The sequence below is a fragment of the Alexandromys fortis genome, unplaced genomic scaffold (genome assembly GCF_014885135.2).
Source record: "Alexandromys fortis isolate MF-2015 unplaced genomic scaffold, M_Fortis_MF-2015_v1.1 scaffold_106, whole genome shotgun sequence".
Classification (NCBI taxonomy): Eukaryota; Metazoa; Chordata; class Mammalia; order Rodentia; family Cricetidae; genus Alexandromys; species Alexandromys fortis.
The window spans coordinates 6,143,397-6,171,151 of NW_026067980.1; the positions used below are offsets into that span (position 1 = coordinate 6,143,397).

The following is a 27,755-nucleotide window of genomic DNA, read 5'->3' on the forward strand; positions in this document are numbered from 1 at the left end:
CTTCTCACTGGGTATACAAACCGCTCTCAAGGGCAGGCGCCATGCCCAGAAGCATATGGCCAACAGAAAATTAACCCAATGGCATTCTTTTTTTAAAATCTTACAGGTCTTCCATGTATATATTATGGTTTCTGATTTTGTGTTTATATGGGAATCCTATGTGTGCAAACAAATGAGTCATTGTGTCTACATGTGTTTCTTGTGCTTTTTCTTTGGCTCTTCTGTTTGTTTTGTCATATTCTAATTTATTGTTTTTATTTTAATTTACTTTATTTTATTACTATTTTTAGATGCCTGTTTTCTATTGAGAGATAAGAAAGATGTGGAAAGAGTTTAGGGGAGGGGAAACCATAATCAGAATATACTATATGAAAAATTCTATTTCCAATTAAAAATAGAAAAATTCCTAAGAAAAATGAAGTGTTTTGAAGTTTAGTTATTATGGAAACTCTTGTTGTCACTGTTAAAATGGGCAACAGAATAAAATACCCACTGGGTTGTCTCCAAAATGGCTTTTTTGCAGGTAGTCTGTAGCTTGAATTTTCTGTGTATTTCAAGAACCTTCTTTCTAAGGTCATACTTATTTGTTGGAACATACACACAGACACACACAGTCACAGACATAGACACACAGATACATACATATGCACACACACACACATACAATGTGCTACATACATATCCATTCACTCAGGTTCTTAATAGAACAATCATATAACAATACTAATGTATCATCCAATTATATCGCAACATGGCAGAATTAGGAAAGTATCAAAGGGGAAGTTTCTAGTCTGGATCTCAGAGAAGCAAGCGCGTGTCTGCGTCATGAAAGAGTGGTCCTCTATCGCCTTCCACTCACCATTGTTATCTGTACTATATACACCACAGCAAAACAAAACCTGCACCCATCAGAGAACCAACCCATCAAGTATTTCAGTTTCTCTTCATGCTTACCTTGCTTGCACCTGCGCTTATCACTTCAAATTTTTCTAAATATGGTGTAAGGTTTAATTTTAGAACCTTTCTCAGTGTAGTTCCAGAATCTGGAGTTAAGTCATAACCCACAATCTCTGACATCTGTTTCCAGTGACGAGCTCTCATTCCTGGGTTGCACAGAATGGAAACAGTAGGGATGTACTCCTGAGAATGGAAATACAGATAATAATCTCATTTGACTAACCTTAATAATAGGAAAATTACATTTCTTTAAGTTACTTAATGTGAGTGCAATCAAAACATCAACTAGATTGAGAGGAACGGAACGAGGAGCACAAGGATTCTAAAGTTCACCTGCAATATCAGGTGTGCATAGCAATCAAGAAATTACCAAAGTAAGAATTAACAAGGAAAAATTTCATGAACCTTAGTATCACAAAAAATAAAGTACTTAATAGCAAATTTAAGAAATATGAGGCCTACATAGTAAAAATGCAAATATCATTTTAAAGGGAATGGAGATCCAAATAACTGGAAAGATGTTAAGGGCAGAGTAGAGAAGGGATAACCACTACTACAGATCTTTTGAAAAAGTCACCTGTAAGCCTGCTGCTGTGGGGCTTTCTAAAACATACATGCACATATATTGAAAGAGTGACATATACCAGAGTGACAGCGCCCCTGCTAGACACCACAGGCCAACAGGACCTATCTTTATGGAAGAGGCCATAAGCACTTTGTAAAGAGTAAACATTGAAAGACCCCTACCCTAGTCTCCATCTTAAGATGTTTTTGTGAGCAACTAGGCCAGGGAAAAACAGGATATCTGTGGGCAGCAGAAGCAGCCTTGAGAAAAACACCCAGTCCTTTGTGTATCAAAGCTCAGGGAGGCAGAAACTGGCTAAAAACTGGTTTAATTTAGACTTGTTTTGTCCTGATTTGTTTTTACCCTGTTAGACTTGTTTTATCCTGTTAGACTTGTTTTATCCTGTTAGACTTGTTTTATCCTGTTAGACTTGTTTTATCCTGTTAGACTTGTTTTATCCTGTTAGACTTGTTTTTATCCTGTTATATTTGTTTTCATCCTGCCAGGCAAGATGTGCTTACTGGTGCAGCGGTAACGTGATGGTTATTGGGTTAATCAGCTACTTTCTGATTGGATATGAGCAAACTCCACAGAAGGGAATCAATGCCTACTACTGTAAATGTTGTGAAAAGCCCATGGCTCAGGTGGTAATAGGCCTTAGAGGAACCTACTACTGTTGTTCTGTTAAATGTACATGTCAAACTGCTTTCTAAATAGCTATGACAGACTCATAGATTAGAAAGTACTTCTCTCTATCTAGGGAAAGAAAGTTCTATCTTTGGTGAGTAGCAGTTAATGCAGAGACTGCCAGAGTGCTAAGAATACGTTCCTGTTAGGGGCTGGAGAGATGGCTCAGAGGTTAAGAGCAGTGGCTTCTCTTCCAGAGGTCCTGAGTTCAATTTCCAGTAACCACATGGTGGCTCACAACCATCTGTAATGAGATCTGGTGCCCTCTTCTGGCCTGCAGGCATACATGGAGGCAGAACACTGTATACATAATAAATAAATAAATCTTAAAAAAAAGAATATGTTCCTGTTGAATACTTAGACACCTAAACGGGACCTCTAGATCATGTAACCGCCTTGAGGGTCAGGGAACATCACAGAAAAGCAACTGTTAAGAATACAAGAGCCAGGAGAGGGGCTGGCAAGATGGCTCAGGGGTTAAGAGCACTGACTGCTCTTCCAGAGGACCCGGGTTCAATTCCCAGCACCCACATAGCAGCTTGCAGCTGTCTGTAACTCCAGTTCCAGAGAATCGGACATCATTATACCAATGCACATGAAATAAGGTTAAATAAAGTTTAAAAAAAAAAAAACAAGAGCCAGGAGAAGAAAGGAGTGTTGTGAAATGTTTTCCTCTAGACATGCCATGACTGCATGAACTGACTGTAGCTACAGGTAGCCTATACGAGGCCTGCGCAGGTTCTAGTGAACAGGATCAGTTCACATTCCAGCAGACATCAGTAACTGGACTGACTTTTTTTTTAAGGAGAGGACACAAAGATATGGGGAAAAAGAAGAACAAAATGGGTAAAGAGCCAGACATAGAGTCCTGTACCTGTTATCACAACACTCAGGAAACTGAGGCAATTGCCAGTTTGGGGCCAGTCTGGGTCACACAGTAAACAGGTTAATCGGGGGGAAGAAACCAATCTTGTCTCAGAAAAAAAGGGCAAATGATCTAAATAGGCATTTCTCCAAAGAAGGCACAAAAATGTCCAGTAAGCATGTGAAAAGATATCCGGCCTTCAGGATGACGCAAGGCAAAACCACGATATACCACTTCATCCTCACTAGAGTGACAAAAGCCACCAAGACTGACAATTACAGTGTAAAGTATGTTACCCAGCAAGCATCAAGTTCCTTTCCTATCTCCTGTGACCCATGGAAATATTACTGGAGGGACTGTGGGTATAGGCAGAGTACAGGAAACCCAGAGAGAGGGAAGCAGATACTATATAAAAACAAAGAAATGTTATGATCAGTCTTATAGTAACAAATTTAACAGCTTATGATCTTCAACATAAATTAAGCGAAATAAGGGGGTGATTTCCCACATCCTATGGGAAATAAGACACTCTATTCACACTGTTGTGTGTGCACCAGAGTTCTGAAATATTCAAGTGCTAACACTCATCCGCGGCATAATAAAGATGAGAAATATGAGATGAGAGTTTGCAGATTTTCATTTCTGGACCATGAAATGTACTAAACATAGAAAGTAATCCATAAGTAGTCAATGTCTTCAATGAGACAACTCATCTAATCATTGGAAGAATGTGACGCAGACAGGGCAGAACTTAAGCAGCCTCACCAGCCTACAGTCTAGACATGCTGGCTACACAGTCGGCATCGCCACTAGAACCACTAGTGCATTATCAGCTACACAGAAGAAGGAAATGGCAGCCGGTGTTGTGGTCCATGCCTACAGTCCTAGGACTGGAAAGGTATAAGTAGGAGGATCATGAGTTTGAGGCTAGCCTGAGCTACATGAGGTCCAGGCCAGGTTGGGCTGCACAATAAGATTGATGACATAAGTTCAATTCCAAAATCCACATGGAGGAAGGAGAGAGCTGACTCATACATGTTGTCCTCTGACTTAGACACACAGATAAGGCATACATGTACATGCATTTCAGGAATGACAATGCTCTCTGGCCTCCATACATATGTGCATGGATGCCTCACTAATGTGTTCCTCCATACATGAATACACAAGTACACACATAAGTTGTGCACGTACATACATACATTAATATTCTTGTCTAAAATAAAGAAGGTGAGGATTTGACCAAAGGATAAGGGAAAAAAAGTATTTCAAAACTACACACACACACACACACACACACACACACACACACAAAAACTCCACTGGTTATGTGAGTCTCTGCTTATCTGTTTTTTGTTTGTTTTGGTTTCAGTGAGACAAATGGGTATCTCACTAGATAGCCCACGTTAGCCTAGAACTTGTAATCGCTGTTCTTCAACCTCTAGGTGCTGGGATGTGCTGCCGCACAAAACTATATTTCCACTTTTCTTTAGGTATCAGAGTTACTCTATCAAAGCAGCCATCTCAAAATCACAGGAAGTTCACAACTCATAGCCTTAACAGCTTCCACAGCAACAAACAAACAAATAAAACCAGGCTCCTAGCATCCAGCCAGTTTAAAAATGCCAAGAGGAATATTATTGGCCCAGTTTGGACTATAGGCGTGTCCCTGAACCAATCACCACAGCCAGAGAGACGACTTAGTAGGGTCAACTCATCTTGCATCAGGCACGCCCATGAGATACAACTGATTAGTTACTGACCCAAACTTTTTTACATGGAGCCGGACTACTGAATACACAGTCTTACTATTGGAGAGTTGATTTTATATTTTATATACTATATAGCATGACACTGAGAAGAGATGTACGATATTTAAATGCCATTAAATACATGTATACCTTAAAAACCTTTATTTGCTCCATTACAATAGCACACATAGCAATTGTAGGATTCTCTTTTGGTTGTTCTTCTTCAGCTTTCTCTTCTACCAAAGATCGTTTTCTTGCTGCCTTTCTTCTCTCTTGTAATTCTTTCTTTTGCTTGGTTTGGAAGAATTTTAGTGTCTTAAAAATTTCCCGGGAAAACTCATCTATATCGGCTTCCATGCTTTCCCCATTAAGGTCCAAAAACCCTCCATCCATCCACCTGAATAAGAAGAAAAAATAATTTAAAACTCAGACTTTTGAACTATATATAAGTATTGGGAAACTTTTCTGTGGAATCATTTTGTTCTATACGAGAGACAACTGAGGCACACAGGTAGAAATAAAGGTAAAGGGGCAGAGATAACACCATCATTTAACCTGCAGGGCCTGCAGGAAAACATGCATCCAGTGACAAGTAGGTAACTAACACTATTCGGTAAAATGCAGTTCTGGAACTCCCTTTGTAGACCAGGCTGGCCTCGAACTCACAGAGATCCGCCTGCCTTTGCCTCCCGAGTGCCCGAGTGCTGGGATTAAAGGCGTGCGCCACCACCGCCCAGCTTGACTGCGCACTTCTAATTTTGTTTGAATATTAGTAAACTAGTTTCATAAAATGTGAACTGGCTCTGATAAATGTAGCGCAATTATTAAAAACCCCGAGACAGATATCGGGGTTCAGTCTGAAGGTCAGAAAAACAAAACAGCCGACCACTGTCTCTTACCTCAGTCTGAAATGGCGATCCTGTCTCCAGGAATCCTCAGAATGAGACTGACTGAAAACTGTCTCTTCCCATTGTATAATCCTGGCTAGTGCTGGGATTAAAGGCATGCACCACTACCACCCGGTTTCTATAGCAAATTTGGGGCTGGAGAGATGGCTCAGCAGCTGAGAGCACTGCCTGTTCTTCCAGAGGTCCTGAGTTCAATTCCCAGCAACCACCTGATGGCTCACAACCATCTGTAATAATATCTAGCCTGGCTAGCTCAGTCGGTAGAGCATGAGACGACCCTTCATCTCAGTGTTGTAGATTTGAGCCATACATTTGTGCCAGATATCATTACAGATAAATCCAAGCTCTATTGCACAGTTCAGCAGCAGGTTAGCATCATCTGAGGCTCTCCCATATGACACTTGCTTTTCACACGAGTAAATGAATAAGTACTACTTTGAAACCTTTAACAAGAAATGCCTTATATTTATACACTTTTATATCACTTGCTTAATTTTTTTTATTATATTACCAAAAGTTACCTTTTTTCTGTTCTTTGCCACTTCAAAACAAAATTAAAAAACTTCTGGTAGGGCTCGATGTTAACTTTTAATTTTTCCAGCTCGGGATACTTTGTCAGTTCCCATTTGAAAAGCTCCTCCTCTTTATTAATAAACTGAACTGCTTCTTCGGATTCCTGAATGCGTTTCTGTAGTTGCCTTACGTCCATCACATACTAAAAGCAAACAAATGTCTGTTCCTGAAATATCTAGATGGTATTATAACAAGATCACATAATATTACATAACTAATGTTCTCCTGTTTGTTTTTTTCTGAGACAGGGTTTAGGAATGTTCTCCTGTTTAAATATCAACTTCCCAACATCGCTATGGTGATGAGCAGGCTATGGTTATACACATTGCATGGCAGTAAACTAAGTCACAGATGTCAGGTTCGATAATCAAGTAAACTTTGATTTGACATGCTAAGTGCATGTTTCCTCTACATTTTAAAAAGTGTTTGTCTGCCCTGTGCTAACCCCTGGTTAGCTACAGTCAAAGCCCTAACTATGTTTCTGACCTGCTGCATGCGATCCAGTTCTGCAAACTCCCTGAACTCTTCCATGCGACGCGATTCCTTCTCTATTTCCAAGATTAGTTTCTCTCTCTTGGCTATTAGTTCATTCTCCTTCAGACGCTTAGCACTCTCAATGAGCTTTATGAAAAGATAATTTAATGATGTTAACAAATGTAGTAGAAAGATAAGAATTTTGAAATAAAACTATCAATGTTTTATAGTAATTTAGAGAAAATGGAAACAGAATCATTGTCTCTAAAGACCGATGTATAAATACAAAGAGTAAATCACAGAGACAAATTTTCCCACATCTTTCAAAACTCAAAATAGTTAATTATATAGTTTGACTATTTAATGTGTTATGGTATAAAATTAAAACCTACCATTTATTGAGCATACACATACCATATATTAAGAGCTGTTAAGTACCTTTTCTACGTTATTATGATTTTCTCTGCAAAGATAAAGAAACTGAAATGTATGAAAATTTTGAAGCATGTCAAGGTAAAGAGACTGTCAAAGCAAAAAGCTGAGATTAAAACCTTGTATATCGCACACATTTTGTTATTGTTCTATTTTGGCTCCCAATTTTGGATAAACTGGCTGATTGCTTTTCAGGATTTTAAACTATACCCGGTCTGATATAAAATCCTAAATCTGTTACCTCCAATCTCTGAGAATTTGAGCAAGTTACTAAACTTCTCTCAGTTACATTTTCATCATCTATAAAATGGGAGAAATTGGAGCAGCTGGGATTTTATGAGTATTTAATAATAAGTGGAAATCACTTAGCTCATGTTCACTACTAGTTCACATAATATTTCTGACCTCTTTGTTGTTCATGCTACACTTACCAAACCCGGAGAGGTAAGCCTAGAAGCCTCTTCTAAGCTGACAATACCGTAACAGGTGAAAGACACTTACACTACATATATGAAGCACTTTTTTTTTTTTTATTTTCGAGACAAGGTTTCTCCGTAGCTTTTGGTTCCTGTCCTGGAACTAGCTCTTCTAGACCAGGCTGGCCTTGAACTCACAGAGATCCGCCTGCCTCTGCCTCCCGAGTGCTGGGATTAAAGGTATGCGCCACCACCGCCTGGCTATATGAAACTTTTTAAAGTGAGATGGCAAATTGGTGTGAAAATTAAACAACCATACTACTTAAAATGTCAGACTGTGGACAGTGAGATGGCTCTGCCAGGAAAGGTGTTGGCCACTAAATCCAATACCCAGGATCCACAAGGTACTAACTGCCACAAATGATCTTATTTCAACATGCATTCCATAGTGTTCAAACACACACACACTCACACGGGGCAGGGGAGAGAGGTAATACTAAAACTTCCAGAACACAAATTATACACTTAAAAAAATACTTACTTCATCATTCTCATCAAACACGGGGTTAATTTTTGTAGGCCACATGAGGACAGCTGCATTTAAATTTAAGTCTTCTTGAGGAAATAGAAAAACATCTAAAAAGTAACTCATTTGCCGTTTAGATTCCTACAAAAGAAACTCTAGTTATATCATATAAAAAAGAACATAGCCAACAATTTCTAATGTTCCTTCAAATTTAATATTTTGTGCTCTGTCCAAATCACAGGTATTTACTTGGCTTCAAGTAATACAACTGTACTTTAACAAGGGTTTTTAAAAATCTTTAAATGCTTGCGCCTGGGTCTGGGAAGATGACTTAGTGGGCAACATGCTTGCTGCACAAAACCTGAGTTTGGACCTCTAGCACCAGTAATAAACAGAAATAGTGGTGTGTGTCTGTGATACCAGAATGTGGAAGCTGGAGACAGGAGGATCCAAGGGGCTTACTGACCAGCCAAACCGAGTATGTGAGCTGCAGGCTCAGTGACAGAAACTCTGTCTAAACATAGATAGGAGAGTAACAGAGGAAGACATCCACACACATAGCCCGTGTGATACCCCCCTATACACACACTCCCATACATGAGATTATTTTTCTCTGACTGCTGACTTAATATAAAGGTAACTCTTTGACCTCCTTGTCCATGATTTTATAAAATGATCAAGTATTTGGCAACCTCAGAAACTTTCAATTTTAAACTATCTTAAATTCTTTTTGTTCTTATGACTTGATTTTTAATCTTTGATGCTAAAATACTAAATATTTTATCATCATTTGTTATTCTGTATCCTTAGTAATATTATCATATTTTGGCTACTTAGCATTATAGCAGGAAGTCCAGGAAGAGCTCCAGAGTGAATAGCAAAAGAAAAAAAACTTAACACAGTAGATGTAATTGGAGAAGCACAATTTTTTGACCCCTATGGATCTCATTGATCTATATGTTATATAGTACTGCTGTATCACTTCATCACTTAACAAAACATCGGGGATGACAAGATAGTCAGGGGAAAAGCATGTGGTGCCATGCCCCACAACCTGGGTTAGACTCCTGGAACCACACAAAGGGAGAGAACCAGCTCCCTCGGGTTGTTCTCTGACCTCCACACATATGTCCTGCCATGTGCACACCCTCACACAAATTAATTAATCCAGTAATTAAAAGAAGAAAAGTTGGATCTGGTGGTACCCCAGAATGCTCAGAAAGGAGGGGTAATGCTCAGAAAGGTCAAGCCCCTTCCATGACACCTGAGGGAAATGTGTGAACACGGTCTCCAGGATCCACACACAGAAATGTTTACAGTAGCACTGCCATTAATAACAAAGAATAATAATCAAATATCCAGAACAGTAAATCCTAAAACTCCTTTTGTGTGTGCAGATATAGGTACATGTGTGTGTCCATGTGTGTGTGTGGAAGCCAGAGGTCAACCTCTGGTATCATTCCTTAGGAATGGCCCATATTATTGTTTAATTTTTGTTTTTTTGAGACAAGGTCTCTCTTTGATTGTTCTGGAACTCGCTATGTAGATCAGCCTGGCATTGAATTCATATAGACCCTCCTGCCTCTACCTTTGGAAAGCTAGGATTAGAGGCATGGATCACTATGCCCAGCTTAAAACCACCTTAGCTTTTAAGAGAGTCTCTCACTGGCCTAGGGTCCGGTGATGAAGATAGGTTAGCTGTTCATCAAGCCCCAGGATCCACCTGTTTCGGCCTCCCGGGCACGAGCATCCTAAGCATGCAACACCAGGCCCAACTTGTTCTGTGGATGCTGGGGCTCAAGCTGAGTCCACATGCTAGTGCAGCAATCTTAAAAACTAAGTCCTTGCCCACTAATACAGTGTCAGAAATGGACTCTACTGCAATGAAAATAAGCTGGAAAAAGTGTCATTGGTTGATATAACACTGGTGGTGTGCAAAAGAATACAAACAAAATTATTTCTCTTAGATAAATATCAAAGTCAGATAAAAATAAACTATGTTTACTGGAAATACACTCTTATAGTCCGTAAAGCTATAAGGGAGAGTAAGAAAGCAAACACAATAAAAATGAAGACAGTATTCACACGCTAATGGGCCCGGGGCTGTGATGACGGGCTTCCAGACACTGGTCCTATTCCTTCTCTGCGTTTGGAATTGTTTTACAACATCCCAAATTATGTTGGATGTGGTTTTTAGTAATCTGTTATGTTTTACTGTATTAAAAGCCTTCCAAACAGAATGAAAGTTAAATATAGTTGAATGGATATAGAAATAGAACTTGTGCAGGTTTTAAGACTACTATTTAATGTAAAAGTCTAAAAAGTTAAACTCCATATTGTTTAAGAATGTAAACATAACTGGCAGTGGTGGTGCACACCTTTAATCCCAGCACTCAAGAGGCAGAGGCTACATAGTGAGTTCTAGGATAGCCAGGGCTACCCAGGGAAACCCTGTCTCAAAAAACCAAAGGGAAAAAGATTATAAGCATAATTAATGAAACTAAAGAAAATCAAAAACATTATTTCAGAGAAAATCAAGTAAACAGCGTCTACAGGGGATGAGGAGAAAGAGCAGAAGCCTATAATGGAGGGAGGAGAAGGGCAGCACAAGGTGTGACCAGAAGAACATGTGAGACCTTCTGGGCTATTCTGCTTTTTTTGTCTGGCTGTGTCAATACTGATATCTCACATCATAATAGTTTCTAAGTATTTTTTTTAACCTGGATCCTTGAAGCCAAATCACGAATTCCTTTAGTTCGAGCTTTTTCTACAAAAGCGATTAGCTCCATCATTTCTTCTGTTGTGTCAGGAACTCGTAGAGCATGGTCTTTGATTGCTTCAAACTCACTGCAAATACTGACAGAACACTCTGATTATGACTCTGATTATTCATGACAAGTAATTTGTAACATATTTAATAAACATGTGCTATGATTACTATAAAACGGAAACTCTATCCTAAAAGCAACTGGCTGATCATTAAGAGATCATATGATATTTAAACTTAGTTTGCCTGATGCCACCATATATCACATCAATAAAAATTAAGGTAACATTAATTTTGAAATTATGGCATACTTACTTATTTTTCTAGTGATCTCTTAAGCTCTCTCATGAGGGAGACAGGGAATGCCGCAGACCTTAGATCTGCCTCAGCTGCTGCAAAGGCTACTTTTGTCAGCTTGACACATGAGAGAGAAAACCTCAGCTAAAGACGGCTGCCAGCAGACTGGCCTGGGGGCACAATGATTGACTGATATAGGAAAGCCTAGCCCACTGTGGGCAGCACCACTCCTGAGCAGGCAGTCCTTGGGATACACCAAACTAAGTGGAACAAGCCATGGCGAACAAGCCATGTGCAGAAGCAAGCAGACTGTGTCCCTGTTGCTCTTTCACTTCCTGCCTCAAGGCTCCTGGCCTGAGTTCCTGTCCTGACTCCCCAAAGTTATGTTTGCCCTGGAGTTTATCACAGCGACGAGAAGCTCACTAGGCCAACTAGTTCTGTGAATTTAGGCCAAACTTCAAGATCCAGTTTCTCTATTTATAAAATGAAGCTACTTATCCTGCTGAACTGAATAACTCAAGGGTAAATGGAAAAGGTATAGCATAGCATAGCTCATGTTCCTGTGAAGTAAAACAGTATAACAAATAAAAAGATCCTTCGAAAAAAAAAACAAATAAAAAGATCTTAAACTCTATGATAGCCTATGTACAGAAGTATGAATCTAGGTACCCAGTGTCATTATTCAACAAAAGGTATGTTTTTTCAAGCTTACCTTCCTATGCCTTAAAATGTTTGTATTGATATACCACTAGAAATCAGGAAAGAGTACAGCTAGGCTGGAAAGTTTTTATTATCTGTGTATGTGTGTTTGTTTGTTTGTTTGTTTTGGTTTTTCAAGTCAGAGTTTCTCTGTGTAGCTTTGGCTGTCCAGGAACTCACCAGGTAGTCCAGGTTAGCCTTGAAATCACAGAGACCCACCTGCTTCTGCCCCCCAATTTCTGGCGTGAAAGGTGTGCACCACCACTGCCCTGCAATTTTTTGTATTTTGAAAGAGAGTAATTTTAGAGAAAATTTTTTGGCCCTGTTATTCTGAATACAGTGATTAATTCTACTTACGATTCGTTTTCTTTCCTATATTTTGAAGCTATGTCACTTAGCAATACGTTTGCAAAGGCTCTTGCTTTGTTGGTTAAGCCTGTCTTCAAGTCCTCACAGTCCAGACGAACCATAGGGTAATGAACCCATTGAGGCAAAAGCATTATTTCTGAAGCAAGACTGAAAAACTTTTCTATAAACTTAAGAAGAGTGTTAAAAAGGGTTAGAATTTTATAATTAGTGATTTTATAGTACTATATTATGATGAAATTCTTAATCATGTAATATATTATTTTTGCTAGGTGACTCATTCCATTTGTTACACAATTTTTTTTTTCACTTGGTGCTAAGACTAAACACAGGGTCTGAGGATGATTCTGGCCAAGTGCTCAACCACTGAACTAACACAGTCAGTGCCTAAATGTTCTTTTTATGGTGGAATTTGATTGACTGGTAAATACCAATTGTGCTGACTTGAATATTTCATAGGGTTTTTTCAATCAAAAAGTATGCCCAGAGTCAATTCCTTTCTGTTTAGGAGCAAACCTGTATTATGCTACAACATTTGTAGCTGCATATATTTGCTTTACCATTATTGGATAGCTCTCTGAATGTTCAATCTTTAGGAAAAGAATTATAAGAAATCTTTTATGCTAAAATAGGACAGAAATACTATGGTCTACCATTATCAAAGATCCAAGATTTTGGAATTTATATCAATTTCTTAATACTTAAAAACTGGGATGATTTTCAAAAATCACACAAAGTAGTATAAAATAAAACTTTGACAGCATACATTGTATTTCAAACTTTGAACAATCTTTGACTTAACGTCACAATCTACTTTTAATGCTCCTACCAGTCTTCTTCCTTGTTATCATACTACACCCACAGCCAGAAATCTTGTTTCTTTTATTCATTCGTGAAAAGATTTTCCTTCATTTTTATCTTAATGTTATCATATTCTTCTACAGTTTACAGTATTTAATAAATGGGGTTTAACCTTTTCATTGTCTGATGGACCAGAGGACATTAACTAATTTAATGATTATCTTGAATAATTGCTTTTTTGTTGGATGGAAACATAACAGAGAGAAAACAGTGTTGATGTTAATAGAGAACAATGGGTAGCAATGAATTTGACAATAAGAAGAGAGAAAAATCACAAAGTGATCACTATAGCATGTTTTGTACAAACTTGTCATGTGACAAAAATTAAACAATGCTAAGTTCATATCATACACAAATGATGGGGGACATGAAAAAGCCCTATATGACACAGACAGACTCTATGTAGTACACTTTAAATATGTTCAATTGTTAAAGAAAATAGAGGAAATATAAATATAACAAGGAAAAATGAAAGTCAACAAAGAAACTGTGGAACACAAAACCTGAAATGAAAATGTCACTTAACTTTTGCAGAGCAACACAGAAAACAAGTTACCATATAGCTATTATAAGGCCTTATCAGCAATTCATCAATGGATTAAATTCTACAACCAAAAGACAGCAACAGATAAGCTGGGGAGATGGCTCAATGGTTAAACTGCTTGCTGCCAAGAATGGAGACCTGAGCTCCATCCCTAGCAGTCATGTAAAATGTGGGTATAATAGTGTGTCCATAGGGTCTTTATTCTTATAGGAGCAGCATAAATCATATGAACCGACTACACAACAAATCTCAACAAAATGTGAAAACTTGGAATCATATATATATATATATTTTTTTTTTTTTTTTAGTTTTTCGAGACAGGGTTTCTCTGTAGCTTTGGCCATCTCCCCAGCTTATCTGTTATTTCGGGGCTAAGCAGCCGGGAACCAACAAGTGATCTTTTACTACACAAGACAAGATGTATTAATAATATAGTGTTGTGATCCAGCTGCCCTCACTTCCCCTGACTGACAGCAGAACTTCCTTGTGGTCTGTAATTGACAGGGATGTTTGTGTTCTTTCTGGCCAGTGGGTCTCCACAGAAGGAGTAGACGTATAAAAGGTTGCTGGGCAAACTAAAAGTTGCTGTTCTTCCACTCTTAGGCATATACCCAAAAGATGCACACTCATACCACAAGGACATGTGCTCAAATGTGTTCACAGCACATTAGTCATAATAGCCAGAACCCGGAAACAACCTAAATGCCCCTCAACTGAAGAATGGATATGGAAAATGTGGCACATTTACACAATGGAGTAATACTCAGAAGAAAAAAAAATGACAAAAGGAGGGTGGAAGTGGAGAAGGGGAGGAAGAACATAAGCAAAAGAGATATCATGATTGGGGGAGCCAGTATGGGACTAGTGAGAAACCTGGCAGTAGGGAAATCCTCAGGAATCTACAAGAATGACCCCAGCTAAGACTCTTAAGGGTACATGAACTGGCCTTCCCCTATAACCAGATTGATGACTACCTTAAATTTTCATCATGGAACCTTCAACCAGCAACTGATGGAAACAGATGCAGAAATTCACAGCTAAGTACTGGGCCAAGCTTCTGGAGATCAGTCCAAGAGAGAGAAGAGCAAAAATATGAGCAAAGGGGGTTATGACCATAATGGGGATATCCACAGAAACAGCTGACCTGAGCTAGTGAGAGCTCACTGACTCTGGATCGATAGTGGGGGAACCAGCATAAGACCAAACTAGGCCCACTGAATATGGGTGACAGTTGTGTGGGTAGGGCAGACTGTGAGGACACTGGCAGTGGGACCAGGATTTATCACTAGTGTTTGAACTGCCTTTTTGGAGCCCGCCCTCTTTGGAGGGATACTTTGCTCAGACTAGATATGGGGGACGGCCTCGTCCTGCCTCAAGTGATGTGACAGACTTTGTTGACTCCCCTTGGGAAACCTTAACCTCTCTGAGGAGTGAATGGGGGACTGGGGCGGGGAGAAGGTGAGGGGAGCGGGAGGAGTGGAGGGAGTGGGAACTGGAATAGGTATATAAAATGAGAATGATTGTTTTTAAAAAATAAATTTAATAATTAAATAAAGGAAACTTAAAAACTCATCTTCTTCTAAGCCACTGAGATAGCTCAGTGCATAAAGGCACGTGGTAGAGACAGAACTGACTCCTGCAGGTTGTTGTCTCACCTCCACACAAGTGCTATGATAGGTGTACGCACACATAGACACACACATGCACACACACACATACACATGCACACATACATATGCACATACACAAGCACGCATACATGCACACCCAAACACATGCACATATACATGCACACACATATGCATGCACACATACACGCACACACAAACACGTGAACACACATGCACATATACACACACATATGCACGCACACATACATGCACACACACACAGCTTTGCTCTATGTCTTCTGTCTCCATATAAACATCTGCTTCAAACCAGAGCTCAGCTGGTCCTGATATTGTGTTCCTGTAATCCTTGTATTTGAGAGGTGGGAGCAAAAGAATCATGCATTTAAGCAGGGCCACCTGGGCTACATAGTGAGTTCCAGATTAGCCTTTCAAGATAGTGCAACCCTGTCTACACCCACATCTGTGCTCGTTACACACACTTGAGTTAAGCTCACTTTTGTTCCATTTCTTGCATGAAACCTTCATCTTTAAAAACAATAGCAATTTTCTTCTGTGTTTACATAATACTTTGTTAATCTCTATTCTAATATTTATATCAACTTATCATAATTATTATTTCTTTTGTTTTTGGTACAGTGTTTCTCTGTGTAGACCTGACAGTCCTGGAACTCGCTCTGTAGACCAGGCTGATTTGAACTCAAAGATCCTCCTGCCTCTGCCTCCTGAGTGTTGAGATTAAAGTTATCATAATTGTTGTTTCTACATCAAGATTTCATTGACAATCTTAAGCTCCTGAAGAAAGTCTTTAGATATTGTTTATTTTTAATCTTACTGTAATACAAAAACTTTTTATAAGTGGGTGAGATGGCTTATCAAATCAAGGTGCCTGCCTTCAAGCCCAAGTGCCTGAGCTCCATCTCTGGTGATTACACAATAGAAAGAGAGAACCAACTCCTCTGACTCCCACATGCCATGGCACATGCACACATGCTCTCTCTAGAAATAAATAAGTAAATAAATCCCATCTTAAAATGTTTAACTAAAATTTTATTAACTCAACGGGTGACCTAATGAACAATTAACATAATTATGAGGCAAATCAATGGCCTTGAATAAGAAGTTCTATTTATATTATTTGAAGCATTATACCTAGAGCAAAGAGATCTTAATTAAAGAAAATTCAAAAAGTATTAAGAATAAATGGAATCATCTTTCTAAGTTAGCATGTCTATTCATATTATAATTATTCAGGTCCTGTTTTTGTAGCTATTTCTAGGAGACACAGTTTCACAGCACGGTATATGGTATTCCGGTCCTGACACTCTGGCAACTAATGTCTGAGAGAGGGAGAAATAGCCTCTTCAGGGTGAGACACATATTAGTTATCCAAGATAAAGTAGGTGGTCAGTCCTGAAACCATATACACACTAACCACAAAAAGGAGTCAGTGGGTTGTGTGTGTGTGTGTGTGTGTTTGAGGGGGGTGGGGACTGGAGGGAGGAAAAGGAAAGAGAGAATATGCAATTTTTTTATTGTTGTTACAAGGTTTCCTTTACCTTGTACATATGCCACACCTGGCTCAAAATCCATTTTTAAAAATAAGCACAGAACAAAATTAACAGTTGTCTGTAATGTCCGCAGCTGGTCAAGTGTGGAGAACAGCTGATAACAAGGTACCCAGCAACAATGGGTACATATATGACACATTTCCTGCACCCTAGGCTCAAGGACCATTGTTGACTGGGAAAGACTGTAGAGCTAGACCAGGACACCTGCTGTGAGGCTGTGTCTCCTAGAACCGACAGGGAAGCTATACCCAGGATACCACAACCATAAGGCTGCTGAAACAAGATCTGGAAAAGGATGACACCAACAGTCATGCTTGTGTGAAAAAGGAAAAATCTCAAGGTTTGGGGGCCCACACTCATAGACAAAGAATTACAAGAACCTAGGCACTGCTGAGTGAGGGTGCATTACTTTTCCCCCAAGGATGAAGCAAGCCCTTAACTGGTCATCCAATACCAGTGGTCAGCCCTGACATCATATAACAAACAATATTAAATGGACTCAGTAGGTTATATTTATATATTTAGGTATATATATATGTGTATTCATGTATGTTACACACATGTTACGTATATGTATTGCCTATATATATGAAAGAAAAAGAGAGCATGAATTTTAGAGGGTATGAAAGGTACATGGGAGGGGCTGGAGAAAGGAAAGGGAAGGGGGTAATAGTGTAATTATATTTTAATTAAAAATAAGAATAAAATGAAAAAACAGAATTACCACTTACCTCTGTGTACTCATCAAAAGTATGGTCTTCTGCCTGGAAAGTCTCTATCATAGTTGTTGCAGTCCCATCAAGGAGCCAGTTATATTTTTCAACTAAAAATCAACATTCCAATTAAAATATGAATAACATTTTAATATAGCAAAATGTTTCTGTATTATCATAGAACAGAGTAGCCTACTCAAGCATGATTTCAATAGGGTGTTGACAGATGTAGATTGCAACATTTAGAGAAATAAGAAGAGGAAAAGAATTTAGCAGCCACTACTTTGTATACTAACCTAAAATAGATAATAAAAATGCTTAAAGATTCAAGAGGCAAACCAAGTAAAATAGGTTTTGAAGCCAAAAAGACAAGTTTATTTAGTGCATTGCAAAGAGAGTAATAGGATTGTCTGCCCAAACAAGTGTATCTTCACATTTTTATGTACTACAATGGTCAAAACTTTGCAAATAATTTAGAGGAAAAGATGTCAGATAGCAGATAGTTTTAGGTAATACCCTGTCAAAGGGCAACTATCCATCCTGATATCAGAGACACTTTGCATTAAAGTTAAACCTCGGGCTTTACAAAACTGTTCTCTTATTTTTTAAAAAAAATATTTTTATTGATTCTTTGGTAATTTCACACTCATTTCTCAGTCCTTCCATGTCCACTCTCCCACCCTTGTGATTCCTCCCTCCAAAAACCCTAAAAATTAAAAATTTAAAAAAAGAGAAGAAAAATAAGTTCAATGTGTGTTATCTATATATGCACTGTAGCATGGCCAAAGTCACATGATTTCAGCCTTTTTGTAGCTTATTAATCCAGCATCTCCGATTTTCTTTTTCCCTGCTCCATTAATGTTCACCCCTCAAACCAGCCAATAAAGTGCAAATTTTTAGGTCTGATCCATGATTATCCATGATTCTGCTTATTTCTGGCTCTTTCATAACAGCACCAGAAAACCAGGTATCTGACTAAATCCTAGCTAAAAATAGAATGATAAAAATCCCCTTCAGATATACCATATGAATCATAATGTGCTTTTGCTCCTTCTAGGTTCTGATGCACTGCCATCTTCAGAGTATTGAGAGCCCACTGTAACACATGCTCTGGAAGTTCTGTGTCAAGATTCACAGGTGATGTCGTTCCTGACAGCCAAGACGGCACTGTTTGGACATTCTAACACAAACAAAAACAAAATTGGATGTCATGTATATGTAGCTGAACTCATCTATGACATTCTCTTTAAATTTCTGTGGTTGAAGAAAAGGTAACTCAATGAAAAGTATTAATAGTGAATAGTTTTTAATACAATATAAAAACAAATTGAAGCTGAGCATGGTGCACGTCTGAACCCCAAAAAGTTCTCTATGGAGGCTAAAGTAGGAGGATAAAGCGCTCTAGGACAGCCTGGGCTACAAAATGACACCATGTCTCAAAATGTAAAACCTCAGAGATAAAATCAAACCACCTTAAGTTTAGTTAGTTTTCTATCATTTAACAGGTATTTAGAAACTGAAAAGCTTCTGTAAAGCAAAGGACACGGTCAACAAGACAAAACGACAGCCTACAAAATAGGAAAAGATCTTCACCAACCCCACATCAGACAGAGGGCTGATCTCCAAAATATACAAAGAACTCAAGAAATTGGTCATCCAAAGAACAAATAACCCAATAAAAAAGTGGAGTACAGACCTAAACAGAGAACTCTCAAAGGAATCTAAAATGGCTGAAAGATACTTAAGGAAATGTTCAATATCCTTAGTCATCAGAGAAATGCAAATCAAAACAACTCTGAGATTCCATCTTACACCTGGTAAGAATGGCCAAGATCAAAAACACTGATAACAACTTATGCTGGAGAGGTTGTGGGGTAAAGGGAACACTCCTGCATTGCTGGTGGGAATACAAGCTGGTACAGCCCCTTTGGATATCAGTGTGGCAATTTCTCAGAAAATTAGGAAACAACTTTCCTCAAGATCCAGCCATACCACTTTTGGGTATATATTCAAAGGATGCTCAACTGTGCCACAAGGACATGTGCTCAACTATGTTCATAGCAGCTTTGTTTGTCATAGCCAGAACATGGAAACAACATAAATGCCCCTCGACCGAAGAATGGATAAAGAAAATGGGGTACATTTACACAATGGAGTACTACAGAGCAGAAAAAAAATGACATCTTGAAATTTACAGGCAAATGGATAGAAATAGATAGAAAATATAATTTTGAGTGAGGTAACCCAGACCCAGAAAGACAATTATCATATGTATTCACTCATAAGTAGTTTTTAGACATAAAGCAAAGAAAACCAGCCTACAAATCACAAGCCCAGAGAACCTAGACAACAAAGAGGACCCTAAAAGAGACATACATGGATCTAATCTCCATGAGAAGTAGAAAAAGATAAGATCTCCTGAGTAAATTGCGAGCATGGGGACCATGGGAGAGGGTAGAATGGGAGGGGAGCAGAGAAAAATGTAGAGCTCAATAAAATCAATAAAAAATAAACAAATATTAGTTTAGAACAATAAGAAAAGGTAAGAAGGAGGAAAACATCTCCAAATGACAGAGTTTTCAAAGAAAAAAATTATAACTTAAAATAGGTGGGAGGGAAATAAAACTATCATATTTTATGTTTATCCAGAGTGCAGTGAGATTCAATTCAAATATTCTGAAGCAGAATAGTATGAGGACGCATGGTGGTTAAGGATGAGGTAATACCTGCAGAGTTTCAGATATTCGTTCTATCAGGCCTAAAACGACATCTTCCAAATCTTGAAAGGTGGGATAAAATTCCATTTTATCTTCATCAAATGTCAATTCCATCTTAAATATTGGAAGCCTGTCTTGGTGTTTTGGATCAAAGAGTTTTACAAATTCTTCTACCGTTCTCCGTAAGAGATCCTTTAACTACATCATATCACAAATTAGAATTACTTCAGAAGGTATAAACTCAATCTTTACCTTAAATGAGTTGTGTATAATTACATGATCTCCATAAACTTGCTTACTCCTGAAGTCATAACCATCCTTAATAAATGTCTAAACAATAAATAGAACAATATATGGAAACCATTTTTAATAGAATATCAGCACTCTAAACATGGCAGTGTAGAATTTCTGCATTTGCTAGTTTGTCTGTCCCTGGCACATAAGACATTTCAAAGAACCAAACAATATGGTGGTACACAATCAATAAATGCTCAGAGACAGATATTGGGGTTCAACCTGAAGACCTGAAAAGCAAAGCAGCCAGCCACTAGCTCTTACCTCTCTACCTTAGTCTAAAATAGTGATCCTGCCTCCAGGAATCTCAGAATGAGATTGTGTCTGAAAGCTGTCTCCTCCCATTTTATAATCCTCTCTAGGTCTGGGATTAAAGGCATATACCACTGGGATTAAAGTAAATCATGCACAGCCCAGTTTCTATGACAACTAGTGTGGCTACTGGGATTAAAGGTGTGTGTCATTGCGGCCTGGTCTGCAAGGCTGGCCAGTGTGGCCGTTTTACTCTCTGAACTTCAGGCAAGCTTTATTTATTAAAATATAAATAAAATGTCACTGCAAATGGAGAAGACTGGGGATTAGAAGGTTTACACCTTACCCATGAAGGCAGGAGCAGACAATGGCCCTGATACTAAAGATACCTCCTATGGTCACAAGAGCCAATTTTTAAACAATCACAAATTTGAGGAGTTGTTAAAACTTTTAGAATCTTGAATCCCACATGTTGAAAGTATTTATGCTGCAGAAATCAGTAAGCAGAAGAACTCCGGGTACTTTTCCTCCTGGAGAAGTCAGGTTTCCTTCACGTGCTTGGTGACAGCAGAAGTAGAACCATGGTGACCGAGGAATGTGTACATTTCTAAGCATGAAAGTGCACTCTTACTTCAGATCAGCTCTTAGATATTTGGTCAAGAAGACATGCTCGGATCTGAACAATCTCCCAAACATGCTTCATATTTTCTTAGCAAATAATCATAGTCCTTAGGAGAGTGACAGCAAGAGGAAAGGAAACTGCATACGCTTGGTACCATGTTAGCTCCACTGCCAACTGAGTATTGCATTGCATATGGACGCATTGTACCCTCTTAAACAAACAAGGTCGAATTAATGCCTTTTGTAGCTCTTCACTGAAAAGGAATGTTTTCATTCAAAACATTTTCTAGAGTTTTTTCTAGAGTTCTATGTCTGGAGTAGTAAAAAGTTAAGGGAGCCATAAAACAAAATTGTGTAAGGTTGATGTTTTTATGTTTACCATCGAAAGATGATCAAAGGCATTCCAAAATCGACATTTCCTGAGAATCAGATGAAAAGTAGCCATCTTGGAATTTAATAAATATATTTACTGGGCTAGTCTTTTTGTTAACACACTGCAGGAAAACTAGAGTCAACTGGCTTACAGGCTTTCCACACGGGTCAGATGAACTCGCTGGTACACGCTGCCACGCACTAAGCACGGGTCAGGTGAACTCACTGGTATACGCTGCCATGCTCTAAGCACGGGTCAGGTGAACTCACTGGTATACGCTGCCATGCTCTAAGCACGGGTCAGGTGAACTCACTGGCACACGCTGCTATGCTTTCTCGCTTTGTTTTTACTTCACTATGAATGTGCTGAGTTGTCTTGGAAATAGGATTCTCGTGTATGGCAGATGAACACCATCACTGAGCTATATTACCAGTCCCTTCTCCCTTTAGGCTGCTTCTGAACATAGGGATTTTCTGATACATTTTTAATTAAATTATAATAAAATATTGTCTTTAATTTAAAAATGTATTTGGGAAATATGTATGTGAATATGTTGGGAGTCATTGCTTTCGTTTCAACTCGCTGAGGCAGGGCCTCTCCTGTTTCTCTTGTTGCATTGACTATGCCAGCTTCTGAGCTTGCGTCTCTACTGCAATTGCATCTCTACTCTACTGCTGTCTCTACTGCCCACTGTAGGGTTACAGACGCAGGCTGTTGCATCCAGCTGTTTACAAGGACCCAGAAATAGAACCTGGTTGTTGTATGGCCAGCTCTTTTACCCTCTAAGTCATTTCCCTGGCCTTATTTAACTTATTTTTAAAATTTTGTTTAGCACTGTACTTAAATTTTATTTAAAGTACTGGATCTAAGTGTTATCACTCAAAAGGTACACAATAGCACATATACCTGATTTGACACAATAGCACATATACCTGATTTGACATCAGTATGGAAACACAGTTGTAAAAGGAATCCGTTTTTTCAGGCTTAATGCCTTCTAGTGCCTCCTTCCTAGTAAAGAGATTTATAACCTTTGGGTACCATGTGTTCATTATTTTCTCTTCTGATTTTTTAGCTTGAATTGATAGATCATTTCTCAGAGTGTCACAATCAATTGGGCCTCTAGCTCTGTAGATGGACAAAGGAAAATAATTCAGACAAATGGCAGATTGGCCTTCTATACAATAGTTGAAACAGATAAGATAAAATTTTAAGTTCTAAAATATAAAGAAAGGTTTTAGAGATTTATAAATCAGCTTTAAAATTACACAATAAAATATTTCAGAAAATGAGTCATTCATCTTTTAAGTTTTAATCAATACATATAAAATTTTACCTAATTCCTGTTAAGTCCAGCAAAATTATATCTGCAAATGTTGTATAACCAAACTCCAACAAAATTTTCATAGTTGGATGAACGATGTGCAAATTAGATAATATTTGGTTTCTTGCCTGCACAAAGCTAGAATGCCACGGATTGGAATAATCCAGTCCCCTGGAAAAGCAAAACAACACATGAAACATGACTGAAACCATCTACCCTAAGCTTTGAGAAATTAATGTTAAAGTGAAAACACTGGGGACTGGAGGAAAGAATTGCAGTCAAGAATGGAAGCCTTCTGAGTTTGCACACAGTTTTGAAACTACAGTATCTTCAGAGGAGATCATTAGCGGCTGAAACAGACACCTGGCGCTAGCGCGTATGCCCAGTTAATGTCTACTTTGGCCTAGCTCAGCACATAAAATATAGAATTAAGAACAGTGTTAGGCTTATGGGAAAATTTATCTGGCATAATATATCAAAAATTACTCATGGCTAAGTTGAGTTTTGGTGTATTATTATTATTCCAAGTTTCATGTAGCTTAGGTTATCCTCAAACTCACTATGTAGCTGAGGCTGACTTTGAACTTCTGGTTCTCCTACCTCCATCCACAGAGTCCCAGGATTACGGGTGTGAGCCACCTTAAAATGCTTATCAGGTTACTATTTTTCATATTGGTTCTCCTACTATTGTAAGTAGAATTCGATGATTAATGTAAAGAATAACTGGAGATTTTTAAAAGAAAATACATTTGCCCTTCATGACTACAGACTTGAATATAAGATTAGCTCATTTTAAAATGTGGACAAAGCTAAACGATATGCTGCTTTTAAAAATAGTTTACTCACACAGGAGATTCCGGCAAAGGGCCTCCTTCATCTTCAAGCCATTTAATTTGAGGTTTCACAAGAACACTCTGTACTAAAATATGCATATGTGTTAACATTTTCTGAATATCTTTCCAGGATCTATTCTCTAAGACTAAGATTTTTTTTGTCTAAATCTCTAACTTGATACTGTAAGGTAGAATTTACTGTACATTAAAATTAATATAAGAAAAAATCCCTTTCTTTCATATAATCAAACTCTTAGCATCATTTTGGCCTTCCACTGGAGGTGAATTCAGATACAGGAACACTTTTATTAATGATAATTATTATTATTACTATTATTATTTAATTGAAATTTTACATACCAATCCCAGTTCCCACTCCCTCCCCTCCTCCAACTCCTTCCTCCTCCCCCCTTCCCCATATCCACTCCTCAGAGAGGGTAAGGCTTCCCATGGGAAGTCAACAAAGTCTAGCACATCTCTTTGAGACAGGACCAAGGCCCTCCCCACTATACTAGGGTGAGCAAGGTATCCCTCAAAAGAGCCAACATAGGAACCCTTTACTCCTCAGTTCTTTACATTGTGTCTATTCAGAGATCACTGGCATACACTTCAGAAATTCATTCTAAGACAGCTACAGGGACTGGGAAGAAAGGGAGTTAGGGAGATGTTGGCAAAATGTTAGAGAATTTCAGTTAGCTAGGAGGAATAGGTTAAAGAGATCTAGTGTACAATAATATGAAGATAGTGAAAAATGATACTCTGTTTATAGATACTTAACTACTTTCAATCATCTCCAGCACATGCATGGAGTAGTACACTTCAGCTGGTTCACCTTAGACGTTCACAATGCCTACATTACTTTGAAGCAAACTGTATATGATAAATAGATATAATTTTGTCAGTTAAAGAAAAAAGGCAGAGTCTAGCATGGTGGCTTGTATCTGTAACCACAGTACTCGAGAGACTGAGGCAAGAGGATTGCCATGAGCTTTGAGGCCAGCCTGGGCTGCAAAGTGATACTCTGTCTAAAAAGCAACAACAACAATATGCTAATAAAAATCACAAAGATTAAAATGCATTGATATTTTCTAACAATCATAAAAATAGGATATCTAAGACTATAGTGAAAAATAAAAAACCAAATAGCAATGAATAGTAGCTAATAAATACAAAAGTTATCCTTAAATTAAAATCTTTGATTGGCCTGCAGTCTCAGAATATAGCTATTGATAGAAATCATAGTGAAGAAATACAGGCATTTGAAATAGATAGTATTCAATATTTTGTCTTATTTTGCTTTTTTGAGACAAGATCTCATGTATCTCGGGCTGGTCTCAAACTCACTATGAGTTGAGGGTGGACCTGGAACTCTCATCCTCCCACATCCCCCTCAAGCGCTGGTGTTACATATGTATGCCAAACACGCTGCTTTGTTCCGCTTCTGATTCATGAGATAGGGGTAAAAGAAGTTTGGTCCATGTCAAACGTTACTTACCCAAATATCTCTTCATGCTTTTTTCAAAATCATTCGACACCTCCTTTACGAGACTTCCAAGCAGTTCTTCTCTCTTTTTCCCCTCCTTTAAGTGCTCAGGTATCAGCATCAACATGTGGTCCAGCCATTCTGGCTGAATAGGCACTATAGGACTACTCTCTACACACTGCTTCATAAAAATGTAGTTTAACTTGGGAACATTAAAAGAACAAGCCAAATGGGTCAGAACGATAAAGCATTTCCGTGTAGCTCCTAAATTCTATTTTCTAAGACAGTATTTTTTCAGAATGAAAAATATTCTAAGAGTCGTACACACATCTCCACCAGCACCAGCACCAGCAGCACCAGCACCACCTTCAGTTCCTCCACCAGCACCACCACCACCAGTACCCCCACCACCATCCCACCTCACACCATACTACACCACAGTATAAACAAATGTAATGGATTTTTTAAAAAATTAGATAAACTAAACCAAAACCGTGACTAATAAAAGGAGGTTGTTTCACAGTATTCTCAGTTCATAAGGAGAATTTCATATTCATATTTTTAGTCCTTTATCCCAAAAGAAAATCTTCATGGACTTAGAAAATTTACAGCCCCACCTGTAAATATGCTTTATAATTTCCTCTTATAAGTAACCAGCTCCAAAAAGTTCTGGATCCTTTACTATTAAATAAATTTTGTATGCTTGCATGTTTCTTCCTATCATTTCACAGTCCCGTGTTTCTACTCATGCTGTCTGCCCAAAATCTCTAGCACCTAGCACAAAGCTAGTATATAGTAACTCTCAGTAAGTACTTATTAAGCAAAAAATAAACATAATATTAGGATAATTAGTTATTACACTATTTTTACAAGAGAGATGTATTTTTTCTATAGTTGATATTTTGAATATTTTTCAATAGTTTGGATAAGAACTAAAATATTTATACAGATAATCGTATACAGATAATCCTCAAATAATGGGTGGCAGCACAAATACAACTCTTGCAAACCTCACTGTGGCCCACAACATGCTCGCCCCATTGGGCGTAGAACTATAAATCTGTCTACGGAGATCTTTCTTGGAGGAGGCTCGGTGGGCGGTCTTAGGAGAATACTTTGTAATAATTATTTTGAACATTTTCAGAACATTTTCAAAACAAGAAAACCCACTCACTCCTTTTTTTTTAATTTCACTGGTCATCTGTGAAAAATAAAAGACAAACAAGGAATAAGTTTAAAACATTTAAATCAAACAAAACCTTAAATATAACTGTTCTTTTAAAAATGTGTTCTATTGAGATTCACTTAAGAAATAAAACAGTAGAGTGTGTATTTAAGGAGAGAACTTACAGTTGGAGGGAAGTCTGGCTCTGGTAATGAAGGTATTCTTTTCTCCAGGGTTTTGTCTAGATTTTTTTTTGCTCCAGAAATTCTGAAATTTATGGTTAGAAAGATATATGATAAAATGTAAATTAACTACTAAAATACTTCAAGTTGAACATTTTAGATATCTATACTAATACTAAACAAACAAATTTCAAGAGATTTTTAGACTACATTTTCATTTCCTTTACTTTTTCTAAGGAGGCAGATACTGAGAGACCATCTCACCCAGGCTGACTTTGGAGTTCCTGTGTAGCTGGGGATGCTCTTCTATTTATGGCAATACTACTGCCTCCGTTTCTCAGTGTTGAAATTACAGGCATGAGCTATCATATCTGCCTCTGAAAGAACTTTTTTCTTTTCTTAATATTTGTATCTATTCTTCTCTCATACAATACATCTCCACCACAGCTCTGTCCGTGCATGAGTTTTCTTTTTTTTTTTTTTAAAGCATTTTATTTTTTTCTTAATTTATTTATTTATTTATTATGTATACAATATTCTGTCTGTGTGTATGCCTGCTGGCCAGAAGAGGGCACTAGACCCCATTACAGATGGTTGTGAGCCACCATGTGGTTGCTGGGAATTGAACTCAGGACCTTTGGAAGAGCAGGCAATGCTCTTAACCTCTGAGCCATCTCTCCAGCCCATGAGTTTTCTTTTTAAAATTTTTACTTTTGTTTATTCTTGAAATTACAATTTAATTACATTTGACCATTCCCTTTCCTTTGTCCAAACCCTTTGCTATACTCATCCCTACTCTCCTTCAAATCAATGTCCTCTCTTTTTACTAATTGTTATTACATACATATATAAATTTTCATTACTGAAGTCTCAACTGAAATTTTACTTATTTAGAAAGACCTTGAAACACT

General features: G+C 38.1%; 1 protein-coding gene across 1 annotated transcript in view; it reads right to left on the reverse strand.

The window, feature by feature from the left end:
- Dnah12 (dynein axonemal heavy chain 12) overlaps positions 1-27,755 on the reverse strand; it is a 155,360-nt gene that overhangs the window by 122,870 nt on the left and 4,735 nt on the right. The window contains exons 4-19 of the mRNA XM_050158197.1: positions 26,848-26,929; positions 26,672-26,698; positions 25,510-25,699; positions 24,028-24,100; positions 23,194-23,352; positions 22,790-22,985; positions 20,327-20,515; positions 18,624-18,780; positions 17,619-17,710; positions 12,275-12,453; positions 10,875-11,010; positions 8,170-8,295; positions 6,793-6,927; positions 6,255-6,448; positions 4,976-5,222; positions 955-1,140 (exon numbers count right to left, since the gene is read on the reverse strand). Coding sequence (XP_050014154.1) covers positions 955-1,140; positions 4,976-5,222; positions 6,255-6,448; positions 6,793-6,927; positions 8,170-8,295; positions 10,875-11,010; positions 12,275-12,453; positions 17,619-17,710; positions 18,624-18,780; positions 20,327-20,515; positions 22,790-22,985; positions 23,194-23,352; positions 24,028-24,100; positions 25,510-25,699; positions 26,672-26,698; positions 26,848-26,929 — 2,368 coding nt within the window. The remainder of the gene's footprint in view (positions 1-954; positions 1,141-4,975; positions 5,223-6,254; positions 6,449-6,792; positions 6,928-8,169; positions 8,296-10,874; positions 11,011-12,274; positions 12,454-17,618; positions 17,711-18,623; positions 18,781-20,326; positions 20,516-22,789; positions 22,986-23,193; positions 23,353-24,027; positions 24,101-25,509; positions 25,700-26,671; positions 26,699-26,847; positions 26,930-27,755) is intronic.